The sequence below is a fragment of the Cucurbita pepo genome, chromosome 1, assembly GCF_057944985.1.
Source record: "Cucurbita pepo subsp. pepo isolate OVF chromosome 1, ASM5794498v1, whole genome shotgun sequence".
In the NCBI taxonomy this organism is placed as follows: Eukaryota; Viridiplantae; Streptophyta; class Magnoliopsida; order Cucurbitales; family Cucurbitaceae; genus Cucurbita; species Cucurbita pepo.
In genome coordinates, this window is record NC_141798.1 from 332,432 (window position 1) to 355,619 (window position 23,188).

At 34.3% G+C, this 23,188-nt stretch overlaps 5 protein-coding genes across 7 annotated transcripts; 1 reads left to right on the forward strand and 4 right to left on the reverse strand.

Moving 5' to 3' along the window:
- Positions 1-3,185: 3,185 nt before the first annotated feature.
- On the forward strand, positions 3,186-5,693 carry LOC111790357 (protein TIFY 6B). 2 transcript variants are annotated; one of them, XM_023671252.2, is made up of 7 exons: positions 3,186-3,435; positions 3,821-3,936; positions 4,282-4,388; positions 4,494-4,587; positions 4,663-5,005; positions 5,214-5,271; positions 5,378-5,693. In XM_023671252.2, exons 1-7 carry the CDS (start codon positions 3,351-3,353, stop codon positions 5,496-5,498), a joined length of 924 nt encoding a protein of 307 aa, XP_023527020.1. In that variant the 5' UTR covers positions 3,186-3,350; the 3' UTR covers positions 5,499-5,693. The 2 variants fall into 2 exon arrangements, with proteins under 2 accessions (XP_023527020.1, XP_023527006.1); XM_023671238.2 differs by having other exon boundaries at positions 3,187-3,435; positions 4,099-4,388.
- A 1,917-nt stretch (positions 5,694-7,610) lies between these two features.
- Positions 7,611-8,344, reverse strand: LOC111790398 (uncharacterized). The gene has a single exon (XM_023671283.2). It carries the CDS (start codon positions 8,224-8,226, stop codon positions 7,834-7,836), a length of 393 nt encoding a protein of 130 aa, XP_023527051.1. The 5' UTR covers positions 8,227-8,344; the 3' UTR covers positions 7,611-7,833.
- A 1,422-nt stretch (positions 8,345-9,766) lies between these two features.
- On the reverse strand, positions 9,767-11,331 carry LOC111789920 (plasmodesmata-located protein 6). Of its 2 annotated transcripts, XM_023670654.2 has the most exons (3): positions 10,526-11,331; positions 10,222-10,344; positions 9,767-10,144 (listed from the first exon to the last, which is right to left on the reverse strand). In XM_023670654.2, the coding sequence occupies exons 1-3, from the start codon at positions 11,259-11,261 to the stop codon at positions 10,134-10,136; spliced, it is 870 nt and encodes a 289-aa protein (XP_023526422.1). In that variant the 5' UTR covers positions 11,262-11,331; the 3' UTR covers positions 9,767-10,133. The 2 variants fall into 2 exon arrangements, with proteins under 2 accessions (XP_023526422.1, XP_023526414.1); XM_023670646.2 differs by having other exon boundaries at positions 9,767-10,344; positions 10,526-11,329.
- A 2,258-nt stretch (positions 11,332-13,589) lies between these two features.
- LOC111789817 (putative peroxygenase 4) lies at positions 13,590-15,079 on the reverse strand. The gene is made up of 5 exons (XM_023670519.2): positions 14,902-15,079; positions 14,630-14,799; positions 14,144-14,238; positions 13,927-14,052; positions 13,590-13,823 (listed from the first exon to the last, which is right to left on the reverse strand). The coding sequence occupies exons 1-5, from the start codon at positions 14,942-14,944 to the stop codon at positions 13,676-13,678; spliced, it is 582 nt and encodes a 193-aa protein (XP_023526287.1). The 5' UTR covers positions 14,945-15,079; the 3' UTR covers positions 13,590-13,675.
- A 1,875-nt stretch (positions 15,080-16,954) lies between these two features.
- LOC111779730 (ubiquitin-conjugating enzyme E2 variant 1B) lies at positions 16,955-21,660 on the reverse strand. The gene is made up of 7 exons (XM_023660986.2): positions 21,598-21,660; positions 21,386-21,448; positions 19,230-19,369; positions 18,887-19,012; positions 18,687-18,813; positions 17,721-17,784; positions 16,955-17,205 (listed from the first exon to the last, which is right to left on the reverse strand). The coding sequence occupies exons 2-6, from the start codon at positions 21,411-21,413 to the stop codon at positions 17,726-17,728; spliced, it is 480 nt and encodes a 159-aa protein (XP_023516754.1). The 5' UTR covers positions 21,414-21,448; positions 21,598-21,660; the 3' UTR covers positions 16,955-17,205; positions 17,721-17,725.
- Positions 21,661-23,188: the final 1,528 nt, after the last annotated feature.

Sequence of the window (23,188 nt, forward strand, 5' to 3'; positions counted from 1 at the left end):
TGTCTTTTGTGTTGAGATTGAAAACTGTACAGAAAAGTAGCCAAAGTTGGATGCGACCAGAGTGGCTGACATGGACTGAAACTGCCAGCTGGATCCCAACGGTCGTCGTCTTCAATTTTTTTTCCTTTTTTCTTTTTTTTGTTAAAAGTTAAAACATTTGGTTAGTTTGATTTACGCGTTTATTTAATTAATTTTATTAAACAATTTTGAGGTTGAAAGTAAGGTCAAAACAAAAGTTGTTGCTGACGTTGGAAAGGAAGCAATACATGCACGAGTGCCAGCAAAGATTTAATAATAATAATAATAATAATAATAAATAAATAAATAAATAAAACAATTTAAAAATCCTCTCCCTAACCAATCAAACCCGCCTTACTAAATATTATTCGATTTAGTCTATTCTACATCGTCGCCAGTTTCATAATTTTACACACTTTCTCCCTAATCTTCTTTAATTGACGTGATTTCAATTAAAAATTCTATAAAAAAAATAATAATAAATCTATAATCGATGATAAAGCAACTAAAGTAATTAAAAGTGATATATATTCCAAGATGAATAGAGATTCAATAAAGTTCATACATTAATTACACCCTCCTTTAAAAAATATATATATAAATAAATAAATAAATTGGCACCTATTAATACTCCATCATCATTAAATAATTAAACTACTCAGCTTGTCTACATGTCTTAATGTGGGGGTATGTCAAATATAATTGTGGGCTTTGTGTGTTTGTCTTTTAATGGTTACGCATTGCTTCTTTTCTTAATAATATTAGTTTAGTTTATTATAAAAGAGGGTTACTAAATAGATAAAACAGGTTATAAAAGTAATAGAATATATTCTTAGAATCCATGTGCTACTCATTATTTGTTTCCATCATATGCTAACCCATGTTCATCCACGTCATCCATATATTTTAATTAATGGATTTAATATTTTCGCATATGGTTCAATAATCCTACAATCACATATATTATGAAGATTCGAACATAATAAATAAATTTGAGCTTATGTGGACGATAATAAATAAATTCATCGGGTTGAAACCAAGGCCCAAGAAGGTGGAGGCCCAAGAAGGTGGAGGCCCAAGAAGGTGGAGGCCCAAGAAGATGGAGGCCCAATTCCACCCCCTTTTTTTGTTTTATTTCTTTTGCTTTAAAAATACCCAACAAAACCAAAGATGACATTTCCCCTTCTAAATTATTTGCACGTCCTTATCACTTAAAAGCTCCAAAACAAAATATTAAAATTTATAATAAAATTTAATAGATTTTACTACGACTTCCAAACATTTGCTCACGCTTCTATTGAGTCCACGTCATTTAACGTTATTAATGAAATGGTAAATATTTATTAGTCAATTTATATACATATATATAAAAGAATATATTAATAGTAAATTTAAAAATATGGTATTTGTTCTAATAAAGCCATTTGCTCCAAAGTTGATTTAAGTAAATGTGATTAGAAAAGATCTCTATCTATCATCATCCATGTGCCCAAATATGTTATTCTTTTACTTTTTAACTAAATAACTATATATATCCTTTTTACCATAAAAGAAACACCTCATTCATCAACACTATTAATTATATATATATATATCATACTTTTTATAATATATTTCACAAAATATGCTTTAAAAAATAAGCACAAGAAATACAATTAAAAATTAAAATATATATATTTCTTTTTTTTTTTTTTTTTTTTTTTTTTTTTTTTGTAATAATCCATGCTTAAGATTTGGACCAGAATTATAATCTCACTATTCTCCTGCATCTATTGCAGCATGGTCATGTTACTTACTCTTTTGTTATTAAAAGTGAAGACTATCGCACATATTAATATTCATTTCTTATGAACTTTTTTTATTATCTTATGTTCAAGATCGCTCTAATACATGGAATCCATCTAATTTTGTGATTTTTCTTCTCTTTCATGAACCGTGGTTTAAAGTAAGCATTAATTATCACAAAAAAAAAAAAAAAAAAAAAAAGTAAAGTGATTTGATGAAAAATAGAGTAAAGGTAGGATTTAAAGAGCTTTATAGGAAGGAACACATTTTTAATTGATATGTAAAGGTTGAATGATGACGAAGGAATGAATGTTGTTTTTAACAAACCATTTCTTTTATTAAAACTACTCCCAAAATTTTGTTATCACCAGCCAACCAACACACAAGTTAAAAACAACTTCTTTTTTATTTTTATTTTGCTTCCTTTCATTGTAGTGCATGCAAGCTCCCCTCTCGTCGATAACGAGTAGCTTGACCAACTACCTTAAACTAGAAGACACCCTAGAGTAGATCAACCTTTTAGACGTTCAACAATAGACCCTTTATATAGTCATGATACTAATGTTGGAGAGGAATGATATAAATATAAAAGTTCCTCATGCATAAACCAAAATATGCTCAGCACAACACAACCCATATTCCATATTAACTCTACATTAGAGTGTACATGAAGAATAGGACACTGGGTGAGATCTATCTAAAAAAATACTAAAAATAGACATGAAGGGCAAATTTAATTAAGCAATAAAATTAAATACTGATTCCATGAAATTAAATGGGTAGGACGGGAGACCTATCTAGATTAAGTTCAAAGAACCTTCAACATTCCAACCATTTTTTCGACTCATCCAAGAATAGTCCAAAAGAATAAGAATCTTTTTTAAAATAAAGGGTAAAACTTGGGAATATATATTCTTTCTAATTTAGCAAGGTAAAAATAAAAGGTCTAATGAATATATATATATATATATATAGGCACACTTTTTAAAAAACGAAAAAGAAGAAGAGGACGTAAGGAAGGATTTATGACCCTATCGACAATTCCTTTTTTATTTTTTATTTCTTTAAAAGAATTAAATCTAATAAATACTAATATTCTACCGTTTGTGTAAGAAAAGGGGAAAAGAAAAAGATGGACGAGTTGAGGGCAATAAATCGTTATTAGGTGGGCAAATACATCGGATTCATTAATAAGTTAGCCACGTGCGGAAAGCCAGGTGGCAGCCTCTCAGAGAATGACAATAAATGCAAGTGGTTCCACCAGCGTAGTGATGGGTGAAGAGGGGTCTTTCACAATTCGCACGTTTTGAGTTACCGGCTAAGCCGGTCGTCCTCACTGGATCTCTTCCGGTAAACGCTTCCGATTAATTCAAAAGCATGCTTAAATTCCAATGACGGCCAGGATCCAATAATACGCCCTCTCTCTTTCTCTCTTGCTTGCTTTCGTTTTTGGTGCAGTTGAATTTTCTCTTCAGCGTCTTTGCCCTTCTCTTTGTTTCAGAGTTGGTCGGATTTGAGGTTTCTTCTGGTGTCAACTTTGGTCTGAAATGGAGAGGGATTTTTTAGGTCTCAGCTCCAAGGAGGAGCCATTGGCTAAGGTGAAAGAGGAAATTGACAACGATGGAGCCCAAGGTTTTGGTTATTTTTCCAATTCCATTTTGTTTACCTCAATGAACTTTTACGAACTTTGTCGTTGTTTGATTCATTTTATTTCTTCTGTTTTTTAATTCTCTGTTTATGGCTCGTTGAATCTTGATGTTTGGAATTTTCTTTTATTTATAGTGTTCTTGATTGGAGATGTTTTTTTGTTAAGTGGTGGTTGTTTGTGATTGGTCGGTGAAATTTTGTTGGATGACCAAATCCTCTTTAATTTCAGTTTAAATCTGTTTTTCTGCCAAGAAATTTGGGGGCCTTGATGTTTTGAAGTTCCATAATTTCATTTCTAGTTCTTGTTAGTCAAGATAATCTTGTGTTCTAGTCTGGTAATTTCACTGATCTTCACGAGTTTTTTTTTTAGGGTATTCTAAAAGCTCTGGTGTTCCTCCTCCGATGCCTTTCAAGATTTCTGCTGAGGACAAGACTGCGTATCCGGTTGCGGCTGCTTCGGATCAACGTCGAGCAGCCGATGCCCAGGTTTGATATCTGTTCCTCGGTTTTGTTTTTGATATGTTCTTCCTTCACTCGTTTGCTTTTAGTTGCGGTAGCTCCTAAACTAGAGGTGTATGGCTTGCTTTTGTTTGGGCTGATGTGGTTGTATCTCTTTCTCCGGTTGTATCCTTCACTTTTTCAATCTAGAAAACGTTCAATCTGGATAGGCAAGGTGGCCCTCAAATTTCCCTGGCAGCTTATCCTATGCAATCTGATTTGTATTCGATTCATCGTCCTCACGAAACGAAACTATTTTCCGTTCCAAATCAAGGTATATCTGTTTCATTAGGTAATCCATCCGTGAAGAACCCTTTTGCTCTTCCTGCTCAGATGGCTGGTCCTATCCTCAAACAACCACTTGGAGGAGTCCCGGTTTCAAGCGCTCTGAATTCATTTTTCCCGCCATTTGGATCCATTTCTGGGATCACTGAACCATGGTAACACTCTTGCACTTGTACTTTTCAACTTCTTTCTTAAGCTTTAATGAACATTTGTAGGAAGAACTGAATGTAATTTGGACAGTTTTTTAATCCTCTGTTCAGGAATAGCATGAAACCAACTGGTGGGTCTCCAGCTCAACTGACTATTTTTTATGGTGGTACCGTCAAAGTCTATGATGACATTAGCCCTGAAAGGGTAATTATCATACAAGTTCTCTTTTGAAGTACCATGAGTAAAGGAAGAGCTCTGAGATTGATATCCCTTTTGCAGGCTCAGGCTATAATGTTCTTGGCTGGGGCTGGGGCTTCCATATCCAACATTGCACATCAAAAAGCTCAAGCTCAAGCTCATGGAATGGGTGCAAAAATGGCAGCAGCAAGTGATGGTGCTCCCAAGAACCAACCCGTGAGCACCTTGCCCTGCCCTGCTCTATCTAGCCCCTTGTCTGTTTCTTCTCACACAGGAGCCCAGTCTGGGAGTGGTTCAAGTTGTTCTGATGAGTTGGGAGGAGTTAAAACCAATGGACTTCCCACCACTCCTATCAGCAAAGGAGAGCCTCCAAGAATAGTCAATGCAGTCGGACCTGTTGCTGCTACTGCTATGCTGCCCTCTGGTATGCCAATCGCCAACAAGAGCCATCATTTTTTCTTCTTTCATTCATTGATGGTGCCTGTTTTAGCTGATGATTCACGAATTAGGTCAAATTAATGTATCAATAACTTAGGATGTTCAATGATTTGGGAGCAAGCATTCTGACGGTATAATTAGTAGGAACTTTCTTGAGTTGCAACTTATATTTCATTTTTGGTTTACTTCTACAGCTGTTCCACAGGCTCGTAAAGCATCCTTAGCTCGGTTCTTAGAAAAGCGCAAGGAAAGGTAAGTCGTTTTATGATATCTTGTCACAAAAAGAACATCAACAAAGAACATATAGAGATCCAAATTGTGGCCCTCTAAATTATTCTGCATTTTGATGTACATATAGGGTCATGAGCTCTGCTCCATACAATCTTAGCAAGAAACATCCCGAGTGTGCTGCAACAGAATCCAACGGTGCAAATTTCTCGAGTCCTATCACGAGCAACAGCGCAAATGTGGCAAGCTGAGAACAACAATCATTTATGATGTAAAACATAGAGAATGATGGTTTTGTAAGTTAAAGATGAAGATGTAAGCTAATGGTTCTTATGGTCTATTATTATGTGAACAGCCTTCAAGAGCCTTGACTACTAAAGTTTTAACAGTTCCACGTCTAAAATAATATTTTGCCTATACAAATCTGTTCTAAAGTTTTCAATTAATATCTGTTTCATGATCAACAATCAGATATCATAGAATTCTATTTAGTATAGCATTTGGATGATATGAGACTGTTTATGTGTATTGATAAAGATTTGGTTAGTAGGTATTGATGCTTGAAGAGATAAGATTGATTGAAGAACATGGTGTGGTGTTGGTTTTCTTGCTGTTAATCATCTTGATTCTGTAAGCTTTTGATTTTGATTTTGATTTTGATTTTGATTTTGATTTTGATTTTGATTTTGATGGGGAATCTTTTGATTATAAAAACATTTGATCATTTGATTGGTTGATGTTAACTTTTTCGTTTGGTACACTTAAAATGAAAGCACATTTTCCCCACTACTAAGGTAACAACAAAAGGGTTTCGATGTCAAGCCGTTGTGTGGGTTCATCAAAGGAGGAACAGACAGTAAGATATAGGTTTCAATTTCTAGCTATTAATGTTTTTGTATTATTTTGAGAATTACTTTACTTTTCTAAGCCAATTACTTATTAACTTTCCAAAATGCTGTCCAAAGAGAATCAAACGTCTTTTGGTCATAAATATCTGACAAAGAAAAAGGGATTTACATGAAAACCTTTCAGACAAACTAAGAGTACAAACATCTCTTTTGCACAAAGTGCAACAAACTCTTGCCTATAACCCAACCTGAAAACGAGCGGGAGATAATAGGAAGAGGCTAGGAAAAATTAGATCCGACTTAGAGAGACGACTTGAGATTCCCACAAGGACAGGTAGTTGGAATTGCAACAATTCAATCTTCATACTGTCAGACTGAGAAGGAAAAAACTCCAAATCAACTACATCCATTCTCGCCTATCCATCTCTTTATTTCACTCATTTGGAACTGAACTTGAAAACCATATTTTGACTCCGACATTCAAACAAAGAAGAAGGTCAATAATCTTTGACATTTCCATATTGGCGATGGAACCCGAGAACATGAGCTGAGACCAGAAAACTGCTACTGATTGGTTCTTGAGTGAGGATAAATCAAATAAATGATGAAACAAAGAGTAGAGAGGTCTATCCCCAACCAAGCAACAAACAAAAAGAGAGGCGACGGGTAACTCTTTGATTTTCTCCACTTTACTACTGAAGTTGGGATCTCACGCAAGACAAATGGGCTGAACATCAACAATGTTCATTTAGAGGAAGACAGTCTTTCCAAGTAGGGAGACACTTTTGGTCCTCAATTGTTGGAAGGGAAAAGAGTAGTTCCACATTCACTAATCAAGAGAAAGATCATAAGTTTATAAGTAAGAACAACACTATCTCCATTAGTACAAGATCTTTTTGAAAAAATAAAAAATAAAACCATAAGAGTTTATGCTTAAAGTGGACAATATCATATCATTGTGAAGTGCATGGTTCCTTCGATTAAAAAAAAGAAAAGTAAATGGCTTTACTTTTGCTTTTTACTTATAAGGATCATCAAAACTTTGGAGTGTTACAATAAGGATCACTCTTTATGATTCAAAATAGACTTTCAGCTTACTGGTGGTATACCCAGACTCCTAGGACTTGCAAAGGGGTATACAATTATACTTGGAGGCATCATGAAACTTAATACAGCTTCCCCTGGACAAGAGTTACCTCTTTTACCTCGCCAACAAATGAATCAGCCTCAACTGATTCCCCTATTGAGCTAGTCAATCGCATCACATCAAGCAAACCAAATCAATTCAACATCCAATGAGCAAGAAGAACAACATTGAACATAGTTCATCCTTTGGGTTTTCCCTAATCTAATGCAAACACTAAAAGACAACTGAAAACAATCAAATCATAGAATAAGTAGAAAAAGAAACACCCAACATCCCAACCCCGAATAACTAATGATTTACTAAGAATTCCAGTAAATAAATAAGCAAACAGAACAACAGAGTCCCAAATAATGCCTCAGACCAGAGGATGTAAAACAGAAAATCTTAATCCCCATCCCTCGAACCAACCATAAAAATTACATTCAAGAGTCGCTTATCAGTCTCAAGTTTTAGAAAAGGAATATCAAAATGGAATATAAAACGAGCACAATTTCCATAATATAGCATAAGAAACGAAATTAAAACAAAAAGAAAAGAAAAGAAAAGAAAACGAACAGACGCAATGATTTGATTCCCCCTCCATCTCCATTCTCAATCCCGATTCTTCAACCTCTCAATACGCTGGTTCAATTGCTCAACCTTGACAAGCAAATGGGTGACAGAGTACAACAGCCAGTAGAACACAAGCGCCGATGCGATCAAGAGCGCATTCCGCTGGCTCTTCATGATCGATTTCTGGTGGCGAAGGAACTCAGAAGGGGTGCATGAGTCGGATTCACAACTGGGGAGAGTTTCATATTTCCAGTAGATATCCATGAGCAAGAAGAGGCAAAAGGGAACGACGGAGAGGAATGGCTTGAGAAGATTGCGAGTAACAGCAATTAGGCCCTTCCGGAGTCCATCGAGGCCTGGGATGGTGAGGAGGAGGAGCATGATTGCCTCAGCCGCAGCAGCGTAGCCAAGAACGACCCATTCCAATGCCATTGATGATAGATCTGAGCAGAGAATTGGTGGATCAGTGCGTTGAAATGAAATGAAATGAATGCTTTTCTTCGAGGCGAAGGAGTTTGATTTGGGTAGCTGTTTGAAGAAAGGTGGAGGGCTCGATGACTTAAGGAAGGGGAAGACTACTGAGACACGTGCCAAGTGTGAATATGGCACGCTCAAATCACTTTATTTATTTATTTATTTATTTATTATTAGGCCATTCCGAAGCAACCTTGTATTGGATGGACTAATACTTCAAACCATATGATATTTGGGCTCAATCTTAAAGCCCATTTTCAAGCTTAAGAAAGCCCAAAGAACCATCCAAATAGGCTCCATGGATTATACCATATGATATTTGGGCTCAATCTTAAAGCCCATTTTCAAGCTTAAGAAAGCCCAAAGAACCATCCAAATAGGCTCCATGGATTATACCATATGATATTTGGGCTCAATCTTAAAGCCCATTTTCAAGCTTAAGAAAGCCCAAAGAACCATCCAAATAGGCTCCATGGATTATACCATATGATATTTGGGCTCAATCTTAAAGCCCATTTTCAAGCTTAAGAAAGCCCAAAGAACCATCCAAATAGGCTCCATGGATTATACCATATGATATTTGGGCTCAATCTTAAAGCCCATTTTCAAGCTTAAGAAAGCCCAAAGAACCATCCAAATAGGCTCCATGGATTATACCATATGATATTTGGGCTCAATCTTAAAGCCCATTTTCAAGCTTAAGAAAGCCCAAAGAACCATCCAAATAGGCTCCATGGATTATTCCAATGCCAAAACCCTAATAATAATAATAATAATAATAATAATAATAAACAATAATAAAAAAGGCTGGTAGGTGTAGCCATAGCCAAAGGTGGAAGAATTGATACCCACTAGCTTTTTTGGCTTTAGGGTTTGGGTTTATGCAAGAATAAACTCCCTTTCCCTTTCAAGCATTGGAATACACACACACCTTTGTTCTAACATAAAACCCAACTCTTTCCTATTCTATTCTCTCCTTCTTTACTTTTCAAATTCCTTTCCATTTCCATTCTTCTTTTCATTCTTTGCACTCGTATCCATATAAAAAACGCTCATACTTTTTTATTTAAACTAATCGATAAAACATTATAAGACACCCAGCAGAATACTATGTTTTACTGTACATAAGACTGCTTGACATTCATTCCTAATCTTTGTAGACAATTGGCTCATATAACTATCGGGTTTGACCTAATTGAAAAATAAAAATTTATTAAGAATATGAGAATAATATAGCTTTATCGTTAAATAAAAAGGGCCCACCAACCATATATCAATTCTATTTGGATCTCATTGGGATTATATAAAAATATTAAGATCTAAGGTCATGGACCATGGTGGATCCCAATATTAAGCTCCTCCATAATTGGTTTATAATTATAATATCTTGAACTAAATTACTTCAAATTTTAGAATTCTAAATAAATATAGAAAAATGTGTTCTGACATCTCTTCTCCTCTTCTTAACTGACAAATAAAGATTAGAAAGATGGACATGTAAGCGAATCAATCATAAAACGGTTTGATTAATGAAATAAATGTTTAATTTAGAAGAAGATAGAACAACAACCCACCAAGGAGAATATATTCTTTTTCATAAAGGAAAAAAAAAAATAGAAAAAGGGGATTCAATCAAAAAGAAATATTCTCAATACATATATATATGAATCCCCTTTTGAAGATTAAGTGGTGAGGTGGGTCCGACATGTCGAATAAATAATCATTCTCTCCTTTGTTCATCAACAATCCTTTTACGCCATGCACATACATCACTTCTTTTTATATTACTCTCTCTGGGTTTCTTTTAAACACACACAAGAATTTAAAAGAACAGACCCAGAAATCTGATCGTTGAATCATCCACATCATTTGCCACCTGGTCGAGATTCAAATACCGAACCAAATCAAGAACAAGGTTAAATTAATTGAATTGGATTGGATGGAATGAATTACCTTTTCGTTTCTCACAGTAATGGCTTAGGAAAGCGAGGAACACAACAATAAACGCAATCCCAGCAATGAGTCCTATTATTACCGCCAAAGTCTTCTCTATCTCCACGTCCGTATTTCTACCGTCTTTCAAATTTCAAATATATTAATTTATTTATTGGATTATATTATATATATATATATATATATATAAATGCATGGAAAGACGTGAAAGCAAAAAGAATGGCAATCATCTCATTCACTCAATAATCCAACAATTCACACCTTTTTATATGCACTTAAAAAGTGTAAGAATAAACTAACTGACCATTTCCGCCGCCGCCGCCGTGGGGGCGGATACCGCCATGAGAAAACCTCGCATAGCACTTCCCCAAGAACACATCCCCCCACCCCGCCGCCGCACACTCCGCCTTCAGCCGTCCCACGGCCGTCACCACACAGTCCTGGCACTCTCCAGCATCCAAATCCCCAACGCATTGCGCCACCCCTTGAACATCCCCGGACCCACCCACTCTAAACGGCTGATATCCACCACCGCTGCCATCCGCCGCCGCCAAATACGCTAACACCGCATCCCTTCTAGCCCACCCACCAGAATCATACCCCATCACCGCCCCACACTTCTTCACCACGACCGTCTTGTCCTCCACTCCCAAAAAGCTAACATTGTCGTACTTCACAAAACACCCCTCCAACTGCAACGCGCCACCACACGCGTCTAGACAGATCGAGCCCAGCTGGGCGACAGCGTGGGCCACGCACTTGGCACAGGCCGCGTTTTGGAAGTCGCCCCGGCACTGGAACAGTCCGTACACAGTGTCGCCGTCGCCGGCGCCGGCGACGGTGGAGTTAGTGTATAATGTGAAGGAGGCAGAATTTATAAGAGAGGTGAGGATGGAATTGAGATTTGACTCATAGGTTGAACCGGAAGTGTATTTGGTTTGGGAACAGCCACCGTAGACGAAGGACTCGGCGGTGGTTGTCGCCGAGGACGGCGGCGATAGGGCGGAAGTGACGAGAAAGAGGAGGAGAAATGAAGGCATTTTTGTGGAGAGGGACAATGCGATGAAGAAGAGAATAGGTTTGGTGTGTGGGTGAAGGCTTTGAATGGGCCTTTTATATTAGGTCATTGGAATGCTCCAATTTAAGTTTCATTTTCATACTATAATAAAGTCAAGTCATACCCCCTTAATTATCATTTACTCCTCAATATTAAAACAGACCGACCTTTACTTAGAGAGGAGCTGTGGTACCACACTCATCCGTACTCGTAGGTTGACTTCCCTTTGCATCCCAACTAACCTCACAAACGAGCATTTCCCTTATGCATCCAACCCCTTCACTAATTTGAATGGGTTATAAAGATACGTTGATTTATACTATAGATCAGATTCAAAGGACCAAAAACTCAATTTTGCACATACATAGACTCCTTCCCCACTATAAACGATAAGCAAGAAAATAAGGAAGAAGTATGTTTCTTAATCGTTGCATATACTAAGAGTCCTCTCACTACCGACCCATTGTCTGATTGGGTCTTGTCCTATCAAGACAATTAGAAATTAATATAAAATTATTAATTGAAATGAAAGAAATATAAATTTTAATTTAGTAAAAAAAAAAAAACTTAAATTTGACTTTGACCGATCTGTTTTGACTAAGCCCAACGAAATTGCCTCCAAAATAAGTAATGTTAATTTGAAATCTTGGTTTATTAGTAACAAAGCTTGAAATAATTGTAGAAATAAACATAGTTCCAAGCATGGGCAGACCAAGAAATTAAATTAAATTTTATTTCTTGGTCGAATTAGTGAAAAGAAAATATTTAAAATGTTTCAAAATTCATTATTTCCATTTCTTGTGATGCCCATTAAATGTATAGACAATCAAATGGAAATATAAAAGAAAAAGTTACAAAAATAAACATAAAAAAGGGAACACATTACTTCAAAAAGTTACCCAAGTTTCAAAAATTTAATTTCTATAACAATGAGAATCTGAATCAAAGCTTGGGAGTGAATGTTGTTTATCCTTCCTTTCACGTAAAATTCCATTTTTTTTAACAAAATCTTAATATTATTTATGTTTCATTACTAAACCAAATGTTTGAATCTACGACTTGAAAACCAATGACAATATTGTTTAGATGGATGTTTAAAATAAATAATTTAGTGAAATTGTTGAATACGAAGAAAACACACTTTTTAGAAGGATTGGACCAAAAATATTTCTCATTTAAAATCATTATGTCGGGAGAATTAGCTTCAAAGTTACTTTAAAAAGAATAGTCAAAAAAGAGATGGCAAAGCAATGGTAGAGTTTTTTTATCCTTGGAGCTTCATTCACAAGTGTTAAAAAAAAACGCTTTAGAAATATAGAACCAAACGTCAAAATAATTTATTATTAAATTACTAAAAATGATTTTATTACACATTAATTAGTTAAATATTTGATTGGATGATTAAATAAAAAATTTTAATTTGTATTTATTAGCCTTTGAAAAGAGTGTTCAAAAAAGTTGAAAGCATTTTGAAAGTGAATGTTTTTTCAAATAAGCAATTGAATGTGTGTTTTATCAACTGCTTCTGATGTGACCATTCTTTTATTTATTTATTTATTATTTTTATTATTATTTTATGTACATAACTATGGGTGGGTTGCGTTGAGCCTTGAGTTTTGATGTGAATAATTTAATTAATGATTCATCTATATATAAGATCATTATTAAGTTTTAATTTTAAACCTTATCTTAATATTTTACCAAATCGAATTTACTAGAGATATTTATGAGGTGGGGATCGAGAAATCTTCTCCATTCCCCTGCTCGTCATTTCTTTTATTTTCTCTCTCTATGAAATTCTTCATTTGTTTTACGTAAGTAATTTTCTTCCGCTTATTACTCTTTTGAATAAATAAATATTTTAAAATTTTCATTTTTAATATAATCTTTATTAAAAAGAAATGGTAATTTTTTAATAAATTAATATATTTCATATTCTGACATAATTTTTTTGATAATTAAAAAAATTTACTAAATCTTTAATTTAAATATTATAAATTAATTAATCTATTTATCAAAACATTGGATCAACTAAGCTTTTGGTTTTAAGTTCATATATGGAGCATTATAGACTTTCGAAATCCAAGTCTAGATAGTGTGTATTGCGAGAATATTAGAGAGTAATTTTTCGAACATGTCTTAAAACGTGAACAGAAAACTAAAATGGTACCTCGCAGAAAATCAAGAGAAAAACATTTTTTTTCGTATGTGTCATAATCATTGAATCTGAATATTTCTCATAACAATGTTGAAAAATATTGATCGTAACTCACGTTTTTTTCACCGCGTACTTTGATTGGCTCAATTTGCATTTCCAAATTAAAAACAAGTTTATTACTGTTGTTCTCAATTTCACACCAAATCAAATCCAACAACAACTTAGCATAAGATTTGTTATCATTTCTTCTTCTTTGATACTCTGTCTTCCTCCATATGTTGGAATAAGCTTCCATCGTAAACACCCTTCACCGTTTGCTTTGTAAGCAATCCATTATCGTCTTTGCAAAGGATGTACAGAGCTGTCCACTCTGCCCATGCACCAATCCTAACAATACCAAACCAAACCAAACCAAACCAATAATTAATGTCTTCTCCAAAATAAACAAGTAAATGTCAGAGTTTGGGAATGAATAAGAAACAAAACCAACCATCCCTTGTAGTCCTTCGGCTCTCTATTTGCTTTCAGCATTGCTTTAAGCTCTTTTTCGGTTAAGGCATCCGGATACGTTAGTGCATGCTTTTTGAAAATTTCTTCAAATTTTAATGTAACGAACCTATCATTTAAAATCAAGAATATAAAGACTAAATCAAACGTCTAAATAACCAAGCTCGAGTCCTAGAAAGCAAAGTTCGATGCCATTATACCTTCCTTCGGAATCATATACACCTGAATCACTTCCATGTTTGGCAAGGTGAATGTTGTTTATCACAATTGGGAATAAAAAGTTGGGACATTTCCCCTGCAAAGTAATGCATCAAAATTTATATTAATACTATATCCTTCTCTGTCTCTATTCATTTTTGCGAGAATTGTGTTCCCATATAAATTTTTTTTGATCTTTTTATATATTAAAAATATTAGTTAAAAGAAATTAATTGTCAATTAATTTCAAAAAAACATAAAGGGTTAATTTTTTTAGAAGGTAAATAAAATTCAAAAATAAAAATATAAGGAAGGAAAAGAAAGATCAACCCAATTAAAGCTAAAGTAGTGAATAATTAAAGTTATTTAAATAAATGAATAAAATGAAATTAAAATTAAAATTAAAATTAAAAGCAAGAAGGAAGAAAAATGAAATATATTTATTAAATAAAAAAAAAAAAGAAGAGAATAATAGGAGAGGAAATTACGGGTCGGGTTTTGGAGCTGAGTCCGATGTTAATAAAAACAGCACTGACGGAGGACAGAAACAAACCCGCCCCGATCGCTCGGAAGCCTTTGAAGGTTTCCCATGGATAAACGACGCCGTCATGGTTCCTATCGAAGAACGCCACGTGTTTCTGCAGCACGTTCTTCTCGCCTGCGTACAAACATGGGTGACAGTAAAAAGGTTAACTCAGAAGAAAAAAGAAGAGGACAGAAATGCAATTTCTAGAATTTCTGGGGGTGGTTTTCGAATTACTTTCTTCACTGGGGCTCGAGGAGAGATTCGAGAGTTCAGCCATCGGAGAAGAAGAAGAAGAAGAAGAAGAAGAAGGCCTTTCTCTGTAAACTTTGGTTTGGGAACGAAACGGTGCGTTTAAACAGAGAGGATGGGGGACTCGAGAGGGAGCTTTCGTTTTCGTGGGGAAGAAAATGGAATCATTAGTTAGCATTATATAAAGATCTTTTTGGATTTCTTTTTTTTCTTTTTTTTAATTCGTGAATTGTGTGGTGTCATTTTGTCTAATATTCCACGTGTCATCTTGTGAATGGCCATAATTTTTTTTGTAATAAGTACGTTCATATCTTTTTCACTTTAGTCCTTTGGAAAAAAGCAAATATTTTAGGCATTATTTTTATCTTTGTTTGGAATAAATGGAGAGTGCATGAGCTTTAATTATGTAAATAAATACGTATTAGGTATCTAAATAACAAACCCAATTACCAAAATCTTTTAAAATTGAGTGTAAAATCGTTCATTTTAAATTTAGAAATCTTTTCAATTTAATGTCTTAATAGTTAAGAAACATTCGTGTTAGCTATAAGAATAACACATGATAATATATATATTTTATTTCGTACAAAACTGAAGAAATTAATACTTTGGGCATACAGCTAACTTCCTTTCCAGGCACTTATTATTATTTATCTGCTTACCTTTTTTTTACCCCCTATAATTAATAAGGAATTTGCTTTTTGAAAAATTAGTTTTTTTTAAAATAAAATTTTCAGTACATAAGTTAAAATAATTATTTTATAAGGAGTCGATAGATAATATTTATAATTATTTTGTAATTTAAAGTTAGAGTACGTGTAAAGCAAAATAGAAAGATGCTTTCAAATATAATATAATGATGGTTATGGTTGGTAAAGTTTATGTTTGGTTTGCATTTCATCTCTAACAAACTTCATTTCAAACTATTTTTTATCCAAAAATAAAAAACCGTATTCAAACAATGTTTTATTTTATTGTTTTATTTTATTGTTAATTAAGGTAATGAAGCATTAAGAATCATTTTTCAAATCTTGGAGACTAAAGTATCAATTTTAAAATTTCAATAATCAAATAGAAAAAAAATTCAAATATCATGTAATTAAGCTTGAGTTATTTATCACTTTGTTATTTTATATGCTTAACAATGTAAATTAGAGAGTTAAATTTTTAGGATGCCATGAAAACTACTGAGCTGTAACCCGAAATAATTGTTAATTTACTTTAATTATTATAGTAATAATTGAGGAAGTGGAGTACACCTGGTTGGTGTGCATGTGATATTATTTATTGTTAGTATGATTTTTGGACTGAAAAGGGCATAGAAAGATGTAGAGGGGGGTAAAAGATAAAAGGGCATTTAAGAACATTCATTATCCATTTATTTATTATTTAAATCAGATGCATTTAACAATTTTGAATCAAATTGATTTGGAGGTTGGATCTAAACCGTCGGTATTTATCGCTATCACTTTCTTCATTTGTATATTTTCAATATTTCTATATCTACGCTCCATTATACTCTCTAATTAACTCACAATTAAAAACAATCTTAATGGGTAACCCAACCAATTCCAATATAATGGGAACCCATAAAACTGTTCTTTAGGGTTTTAGGGGTAATAAGGGGATTGCGTGTACATTTAAACTAGGGAAGAACGGAAAATGGAACCAATGGAGCGTGGATTTCACGCCACGTCTCCTCTTTTCTTCTAACAAGACTATTATACCCCTTACTTTATATTATTTTATCATTTTTTTTTTTTTTTACATTCTTTTATGCAAAATCCTAAAAAGACCTTTTAAATGAAACAAAAATAATATTTATTAATTATAGTATAAAAGAGTCTACCATGGTTCAAACAATATCTCATAACACATTTAACCATTAATAAAATCTTAAATTTTAATATTAAAAAAAAAACATTTATTCGAGAACAAGAAACAAGAAAAATGAACATCGCTAGTTTGTGTCACAAATTAATAGAGGAATTCCGTATTTATATGTGCGTTCGTTTTGTAAATCCCATAACCATAGTGATATTTTTCAACTTCAAACTTTGATATATAACTCATTTACACAGACCGGATCATATCAGAAAATCCATCAATCTTCGAGATTCATATATAAGATAACACATCATTTACTTTAGAAACCAAGCTTGCTCTTTGAGAGCTTACCAAATTCATATTGCTATGTTAACAGCTATAAACGGAGGTAGCTGAAACTACAACAAGCCTTTGCCATACTGCTATCTGATGCTCCTTGTACGCCTCAGTCTTTCCCAAAATCTGCAGTTACGGTTATCAACATACGATTACTTACAAATTTGGTCCCTCAACTTTTCAGAATATGTCTACATTTCTAATAGGATTTTCAAGATTTTAGACACCAAATCTGTTAATAGGCTACTATAATCAATTCTGTCAGTCAACTAACTGATATTAAACTCTGGAGGGCTAACCGAGCTCAACGTAGAGACCTCTTAGAAACTCGTTAAAGTGTGGGTGCTGAATAGACACAATCCTAAGGACTATACCTATAATTTAATCAAACACTTAATAAAGGAAACATGCTTTGTTCTGGGTCCATATGTTCATATTCGGTTCAATTTGAAGATATGATGCAATGCATAATGAAAACATCATGTAAATGCAGTCTATCATGACAATGGGGTCAGGTTTAAAAATTATATGCGCTGTCGAAAGAGAATTGGAGATGAAATATGGTATCAGTCACCAGTTATGTTGATCTCCCTGATCATAACTTAATGATGAAATGCAATTATGTTCCATCAAATTCTGACCTGAATCAAAGAATGCAACATTTCAGGACCAGACCCTTTTGCTCCGTCCTTCCCTCTTCATTCCCTGAAAATGTCATTAAATCATCACAAACCTGATAGATGATATACTAACTTAACCACAGAATGTCATGCACGCTTCATACCCAAGCTAGCAGTAAGAAGAGTACACAAAGTATTATCATCATGAGATTCCACATCGGTTAGGGAAGAGACCGAAACATTCCTTATAAGGGTGTGAAAACCTCTCCCTAGTAGACACATTTTAAAAACCTTGAGAGGAAGTTTGAAAAAGAGCCCAAATAGGACAATATCTGCTAGCAGTGGGCTTGGACTGTTACAAATGGTATCAAAGGCAAACACCGGGCGATGTGCCAGCAGGGAGGCTAAGCCCCAAAAGGGGTGGACACGAGGTGGTGTGCCAACAAGGACGCTGGGACCCGAAGGGGAGTAGATTGGGAGGTTGCACATAGATTGAAGAAGGGAACGAGTGCCAACGAGGACGCTAGGCCTCGAAGGGGGATGGATTGTGAGATCCCACATCGATTGGGGAGGAGAACGAAACATTCTTTACAAGAGTGTGGAAACCTCCCCCTAAAAGACGTGATTTAAAAATCTTGAGGGGAAACCCGAAAGGAAAAGCCTAAAGTCGATAATATCTGTCAGTGGTGGGTTTGAGCTGTTACAGTCACGAAGTAAGGTCTTAAAATGGTAAAAACAATTTAAGAATGGGGTGGTATTTTAAAAATTTATAAGTGGAAAAATAAACAAGATTTAAAACACGAGAAGCCGATTTAAATCATCAGTTTGAAAAATGATTTTAAACAAAGAAATCCAAGAAATACAACTTAAGCTAGACACAAACTAAATAGAATTAAGAGACTAATACATGTTAATTCTAACTGTTATAGATGTCTCGTCTCTTAAGCAATTCTATGAACAATTTTAATTGGAAAGTAAAGTAAGAACCTTCAAGAGGCTGAACCAGCTTCCGATTATGAGATGACATCATTTCTTTCTTCAGTTGAGTCAATATATCCTCCATTGTATATTCTCTTTGCCATTTAGCAAGCATGGGGAGAAGGTTCCTTTCAACCTGGTAATTACAGCAAGCATTCATTATTTCAAATTATGAAATGGCTACAAAAGGCTAGAGAAATGGTTCATACCATTCCAGTTTCTGGATTGACACAGGACATGTTTATCCTACTTTGGAATCTAACAGCCGGTGGATTATCTGGATAATCCTTTCCACAGAATAGCTTCAATTGGTAGATTCTCCCTTCATGAACAGTCTAAAAACACACAACACATCAGGGCATCAATTTTCTTTCCATACATTTTTTTTTTAAATATGACAAGATCTTCATAAAAAGTGCAACTTAGGAGCAAATAAAATCCACTTTCTCTGAGAACTCGAAGACATCGACTTCAAACTTGAATTGAGTACTCCAAAATTTCAGGCAAACAAGAAAAAGATGGCAACTCAAAAGCAAAAAACTTGAAACTTACATTAGGTGGACCTATAATGGTCCCAGTCCAAGACTGCATTAATAAGTCATCTGGATCATCCATGCCATAGCTCACAGTTCCATCACCGATCCCTTTTTCACCTCTCTCGAGCTCTTCCAATAATCTAAAATTCCTAGGAACTGCAAACAAACAGACGTATGGATCAGTCAAGCGAAGACAATAATTGCTATCATACTTCAAAGTTGCAACACATAGTAGCTGTCTCTAAAGGTGTATGCAGTTCGATTCAATTGGATTAGATTTTCTGACTAAATCGGAACCAAACCACAAAAGTGGAAAGAAAATAAGGAATAAGAAAACGAGTCACTCCAAGCACTGGTTAAATGTTGAACCAACAGTTCGATCATATTGTCAATTCATAGAGGCTACATGATGAAGCACTAGAGGTTCAGGATCAAGGCAGGTTGGACCACTCAGTTTATAAGGTTGATTTAGGCAAAGCAATGATAAAAAGAAATATCATTGAGGACTATGTCACACAAACCGCAAAAAGTAGCGGACAATGGAATAAACAATGAGGAACTAAATTTGCTTCCAGTTATTTTGATTTTCAACCAGTAAATGGCAATTGTTGTTGCCAAAAACTAATTGAATACAAGAGACGAGAGTTGAGGGTCTGAATAAAATAGATGTGAAGGTAAAAACCCAGCTCATGATAATCATAGGTTCAATATCTTCCTCCCTCACCAAGGAGCTACCATTTTCATTAGCTAATCCACAAGTTAGCTTTCTTTTCCTTCTGTACATGGATAATCAATGGGAGGGAAATTTTCATCACCCTCCTGTATCTATATATTCTCGACCCCTTTTTCTAAGCCTCCACAATTGATCATAAGTCAGACTTGCATTCGAAAACATAATGATTAATATCCTTAGTTGTTGGAACGTCTACATATAAAGGTGAATATTATCCAACCCCCACTAAGCTATCTAACCACTAGTCATCAAGAGATGTCTGAAACGGGGTTACTGTTTACAGGGTTGAAATTAACACCAGTACCCTTGCACTCCGAGCAACAATCCTGGCTAGCAAATTGTAGTCGAGTTCCAGCTAGATGTTCCTTCGTGGGTATTGTGTTGGCAGTTGCACTAACTGAATCTAAGTTCACTAGGCTTTCATTATCCATCTTTTTTTCTCTTAATCTTACTTGTATTTTCCTTCCAAAATTCAATCAACTTGCTAATTTGGAGTGGATACCAATATCGATATATAGGAAGAAGCTTTATAGGGCCTGACATCATTCTTAGCAAGATTGACGTAGATTCGAAGGCAACTTGATCGTTGAAATAGGTTGTTGTGCATGCAGAATGCAGAGTGATACATACCAACTGTGCAATCTTGATTTCAACCAGGTTGCAATAACAAGGTACATGAACTTGTAGGAAAACGAAATATTTTACAACTCTAAATGACTGAAATCAACATCACAGTGCAGTAATCCAAGCAGACAAAACATTCTCAGAGCAGTAATTAGTTCAAACAAGCATAAAAATGAAAAATATCTTCAAATTAACAAGATGAAGATTATAGAGGACTAGATGATTTGATACTTAACAGTTCCACATAAGTTGTTTCTGAGAGATAAGCAAAGAACATTCACCCTACTTCTAAAGACTAGCATGCCACGGTCATAACCTGAAGTGGTTGTGATATTTTTGAAGTTCGTCAGGAGATTGGAAAAGGGTCATTAGTCAATTAGAACTTAGGTTCCTTCTCAAAATTCATCAGCCGCGGATCCACAGTTCCAAGTTTAAAATTGCATTCATCCCTTTCGTTATATGAACTAATTCGATCATCCATGACTCATAACCAACAATAAATTTAAATAGCTTGGTGAAATAGGTTAGAGAAGCTTCATTGTTATTTAAAAGACCACCAAATAATTCAATCAAACACACGGCCAATAAGAATTCGAATCTAAGGAATCAACCCCATCACTAAACGATCACTAAACAACAATTCCATCAAAACCCAAACTCCAAACAAGAAAACCCACAATTCCAAAAGTCCCAATAAACCCAACAACTTCGAAAACAACGATCAATCGCGCAATTAAGCGAAGATTGAAACAAAAACAGAAAACCCAGAAAGGAAAGGAACAGAGAGAAGAGAAAAGGGGTTTTGAAGAACTCACCAACCACCCTGGATCCTTCAGAGCCCATGAAGCATAGAATGCAGAGAGAGGTTCAGAGAATTTCTAGAGAGAAAGGAGAAGAAAATAATTAATGAATGAATGAAGAAACGAAGGAAAGAAAGTAAAGAGGCTTGGTTGAAAAATGGGTGAGAGATAATTAAGCCGAAGCGGCATCGGCCATAAGATTGGACAAAAGAAGATCGCAGTCCCACCTACTAAATGACTGCTGTTTTCGCCAGTTTCGCTGGCAGAAGAAAGACGCAGTCCGTACTTTTTATTCTCAGTGAACCGATCCATCCATGCTCTCATATGCCTTCACATCTCGGCCCTACACGTATCCAATCAAGATTCCCATCCTACCATCAAAATTAAAAATAAAGTAGATATCAACATCATATTAATAATTTGAACTTTTAATTTATTTATAAATAGTGGAATGGTTGTTTGGTATTTATTAGTTAAAAATATATTTCTTTTTATAATTTTAAGAACATTAATACCTATAGTCCATATTTTTCATAAAATTCAGAAATAGACGTTTATATTAATATGACAAATGAAAAATATTATAATTTTAGTCTATGCAATTTTTTATTAATTTATTGCATTGTTACATCTTGAAAAAATAAACGAAATATAATAAAAATATCGAACACTAATGCACACCCTACGTTTGAAAGGCTCATTTATTAATTTAGATATTTTCTTATTACTTTTTTAAAATTTTAAAAATATCTATCAATATTTTATTGATATTTAAATATGTTGTTGACACCAAAAGCAAACATTACTTTTGAGGCAGGAACAGCAAAAATTGCATATCCATATGATGTTGACATACCAATTTAAAGAATTTTGTGTGTAATAAGGGTTTTAGAAATAAGGAAGAGTTTTATTTTCTTCCGGTAGAAGATAATTATTTATATTAAAACCCTCTAGAATTTCGTATGAATTAGGTTAATTATTAATCAAATGGGATCGAACTAAGATACCACAAGTCAAGAGCATGTATGGTGTCACAATCGCTCTCTTATGGCATGAGGATATGTGCGACATTGATTCTAACCCAGCGAATAAGTCAGTCACCTGGAAGTCAAATTTTGCCTCTTTTCAGACCTTGTGCATAATAATAATAATAATAAATAATAAATAAAAGCATTTGAGTATAAAGAAAAGCATTTTGGCATAAATTCTTGCAAGAAAGAGAAGCTTATGATATTTTTTTCCTTTTTCTTTACACAATTATGTTCTAATTAATTGGTGAAAAAAAAAGTTTTAAAAGAGAGAACTTAGGATAGAAGAGATGATGATGTGAGAAAAAAAAAACCCTAATTATTTAAGAGCATTTAACGTAAATAATTTTTATTTTCTTTTGAATGAGACGTTATATGGAGTTAATAAATTTTATATACTACCTTGAATTATATTAAAGCCGAAACAAATAAAGAATTACGACCTTTGAAGAAAGGTATAGTTTAAATATTGAATTATTTTGATGGTGACAATTATTTGATGTGAATAATATAAAATCGAGGATTAGGGTTTGGGCTTCATATTTGAGCGTGTGAAAATTTATGGGCAATGTGAATTGGACTGAAACTTGTAGAAGTTATAATTCTATTCGTCAACATTTAGAAGCCACAACGTGTTAGTTTGCATATGGTTATAGAGATATCCATTTTCTTTATAGAAAACTCTCGACACATTCCTTTTTTTCTCTTGCTAAATTTTGAGGATGGGTATAGAAAAACAATCATGTTCATTATTGAGAAACTCTACTCCTCAACATTCTTTCTCGTTCAC

What these genes read in the sequence shown, in the direction of transcription:
- LOC111790357 (XM_023671238.2), top strand. Translation starts at nt 3,351, where the DNA reads ATGGAGAGGGATTTTTTAGGTCTCAGCTCCAAGGAGGAGCCATTGGCT. An exon ending in TCTGGGATCACTGAACCATG is followed by an intron (nt 4,389 to 4,493) that starts GTAACACTCTTG and finishes TCCTCTGTTCAG; the next exon opens with GAATAGCATGAAACCAACTG. An exon ending in TACTGCTATGCTGCCCTCTG is followed by an intron (nt 5,006 to 5,213) that starts GTATGCCAATCG and finishes TTACTTCTACAG; the next exon opens with CTGTTCCACAGGCTCGTAAA.
- LOC111779730 (XM_023660986.2), bottom strand. Translation starts at nt 21,413, where the DNA reads ATGGGCTCTGAAGGATCCAGGGTGGTTG. An exon ending in CCATTATAGGTCCACCTAAT is followed by an intron (nt 19,013 to 19,229) that starts GTAAGTTTCAAG and finishes GTGTGTTTTTAG; the next exon opens with ACTGTTCATGAAGGGAGAAT. An exon ending in GCTGGTTCAGCCTCTTGAAG is followed by an intron (nt 17,785 to 18,686) that starts GTTCTTACTTTA and finishes TGACATTTTCAG; the next exon opens with GGAATGAAGAGGGAAGGACG.
- LOC111789817 (XM_023670519.2), bottom strand. Translation starts at nt 14,944, where the DNA reads ATGGCTGAACTCTCGAATCTCTCCTCGAGCCCCAGTGAAGAAA. An exon ending in CTCGAGCCCCAGTGAAGAAA is followed by an intron (nt 14,800 to 14,901) that starts GTAATTCGAAAA and finishes GTTTGTACGCAG; the next exon opens with GCGAGAAGAACGTGCTGCAG. An exon ending in GTATATGATTCCGAAGGAAG is followed by an intron (nt 14,053 to 14,143) that starts GTATAATGGCAT and finishes TTTAAATGATAG; the next exon opens with GTTCGTTACATTAAAATTTG.
- LOC111789920 (XM_023670646.2), bottom strand. Translation starts at nt 11,261, where the DNA reads ATGCCTTCATTTCTCCTCCTCTTTCTCGTCACTTCCGCCCTATCGCCG. An exon ending in CGGCGGCGGCGGCGGAAATG is followed by an intron (nt 10,345 to 10,525) that starts GTCAGTTAGTTT and finishes GAAATTTGAAAG; the next exon opens with ACGGTAGAAATACGGACGTG.
- LOC111790398 (XM_023671283.2), bottom strand. Translation starts at nt 8,226, where the DNA reads ATGGCATTGGAATGGGTCGTTCTTGGCTACGCTGCTGCGGCTGAGGCA.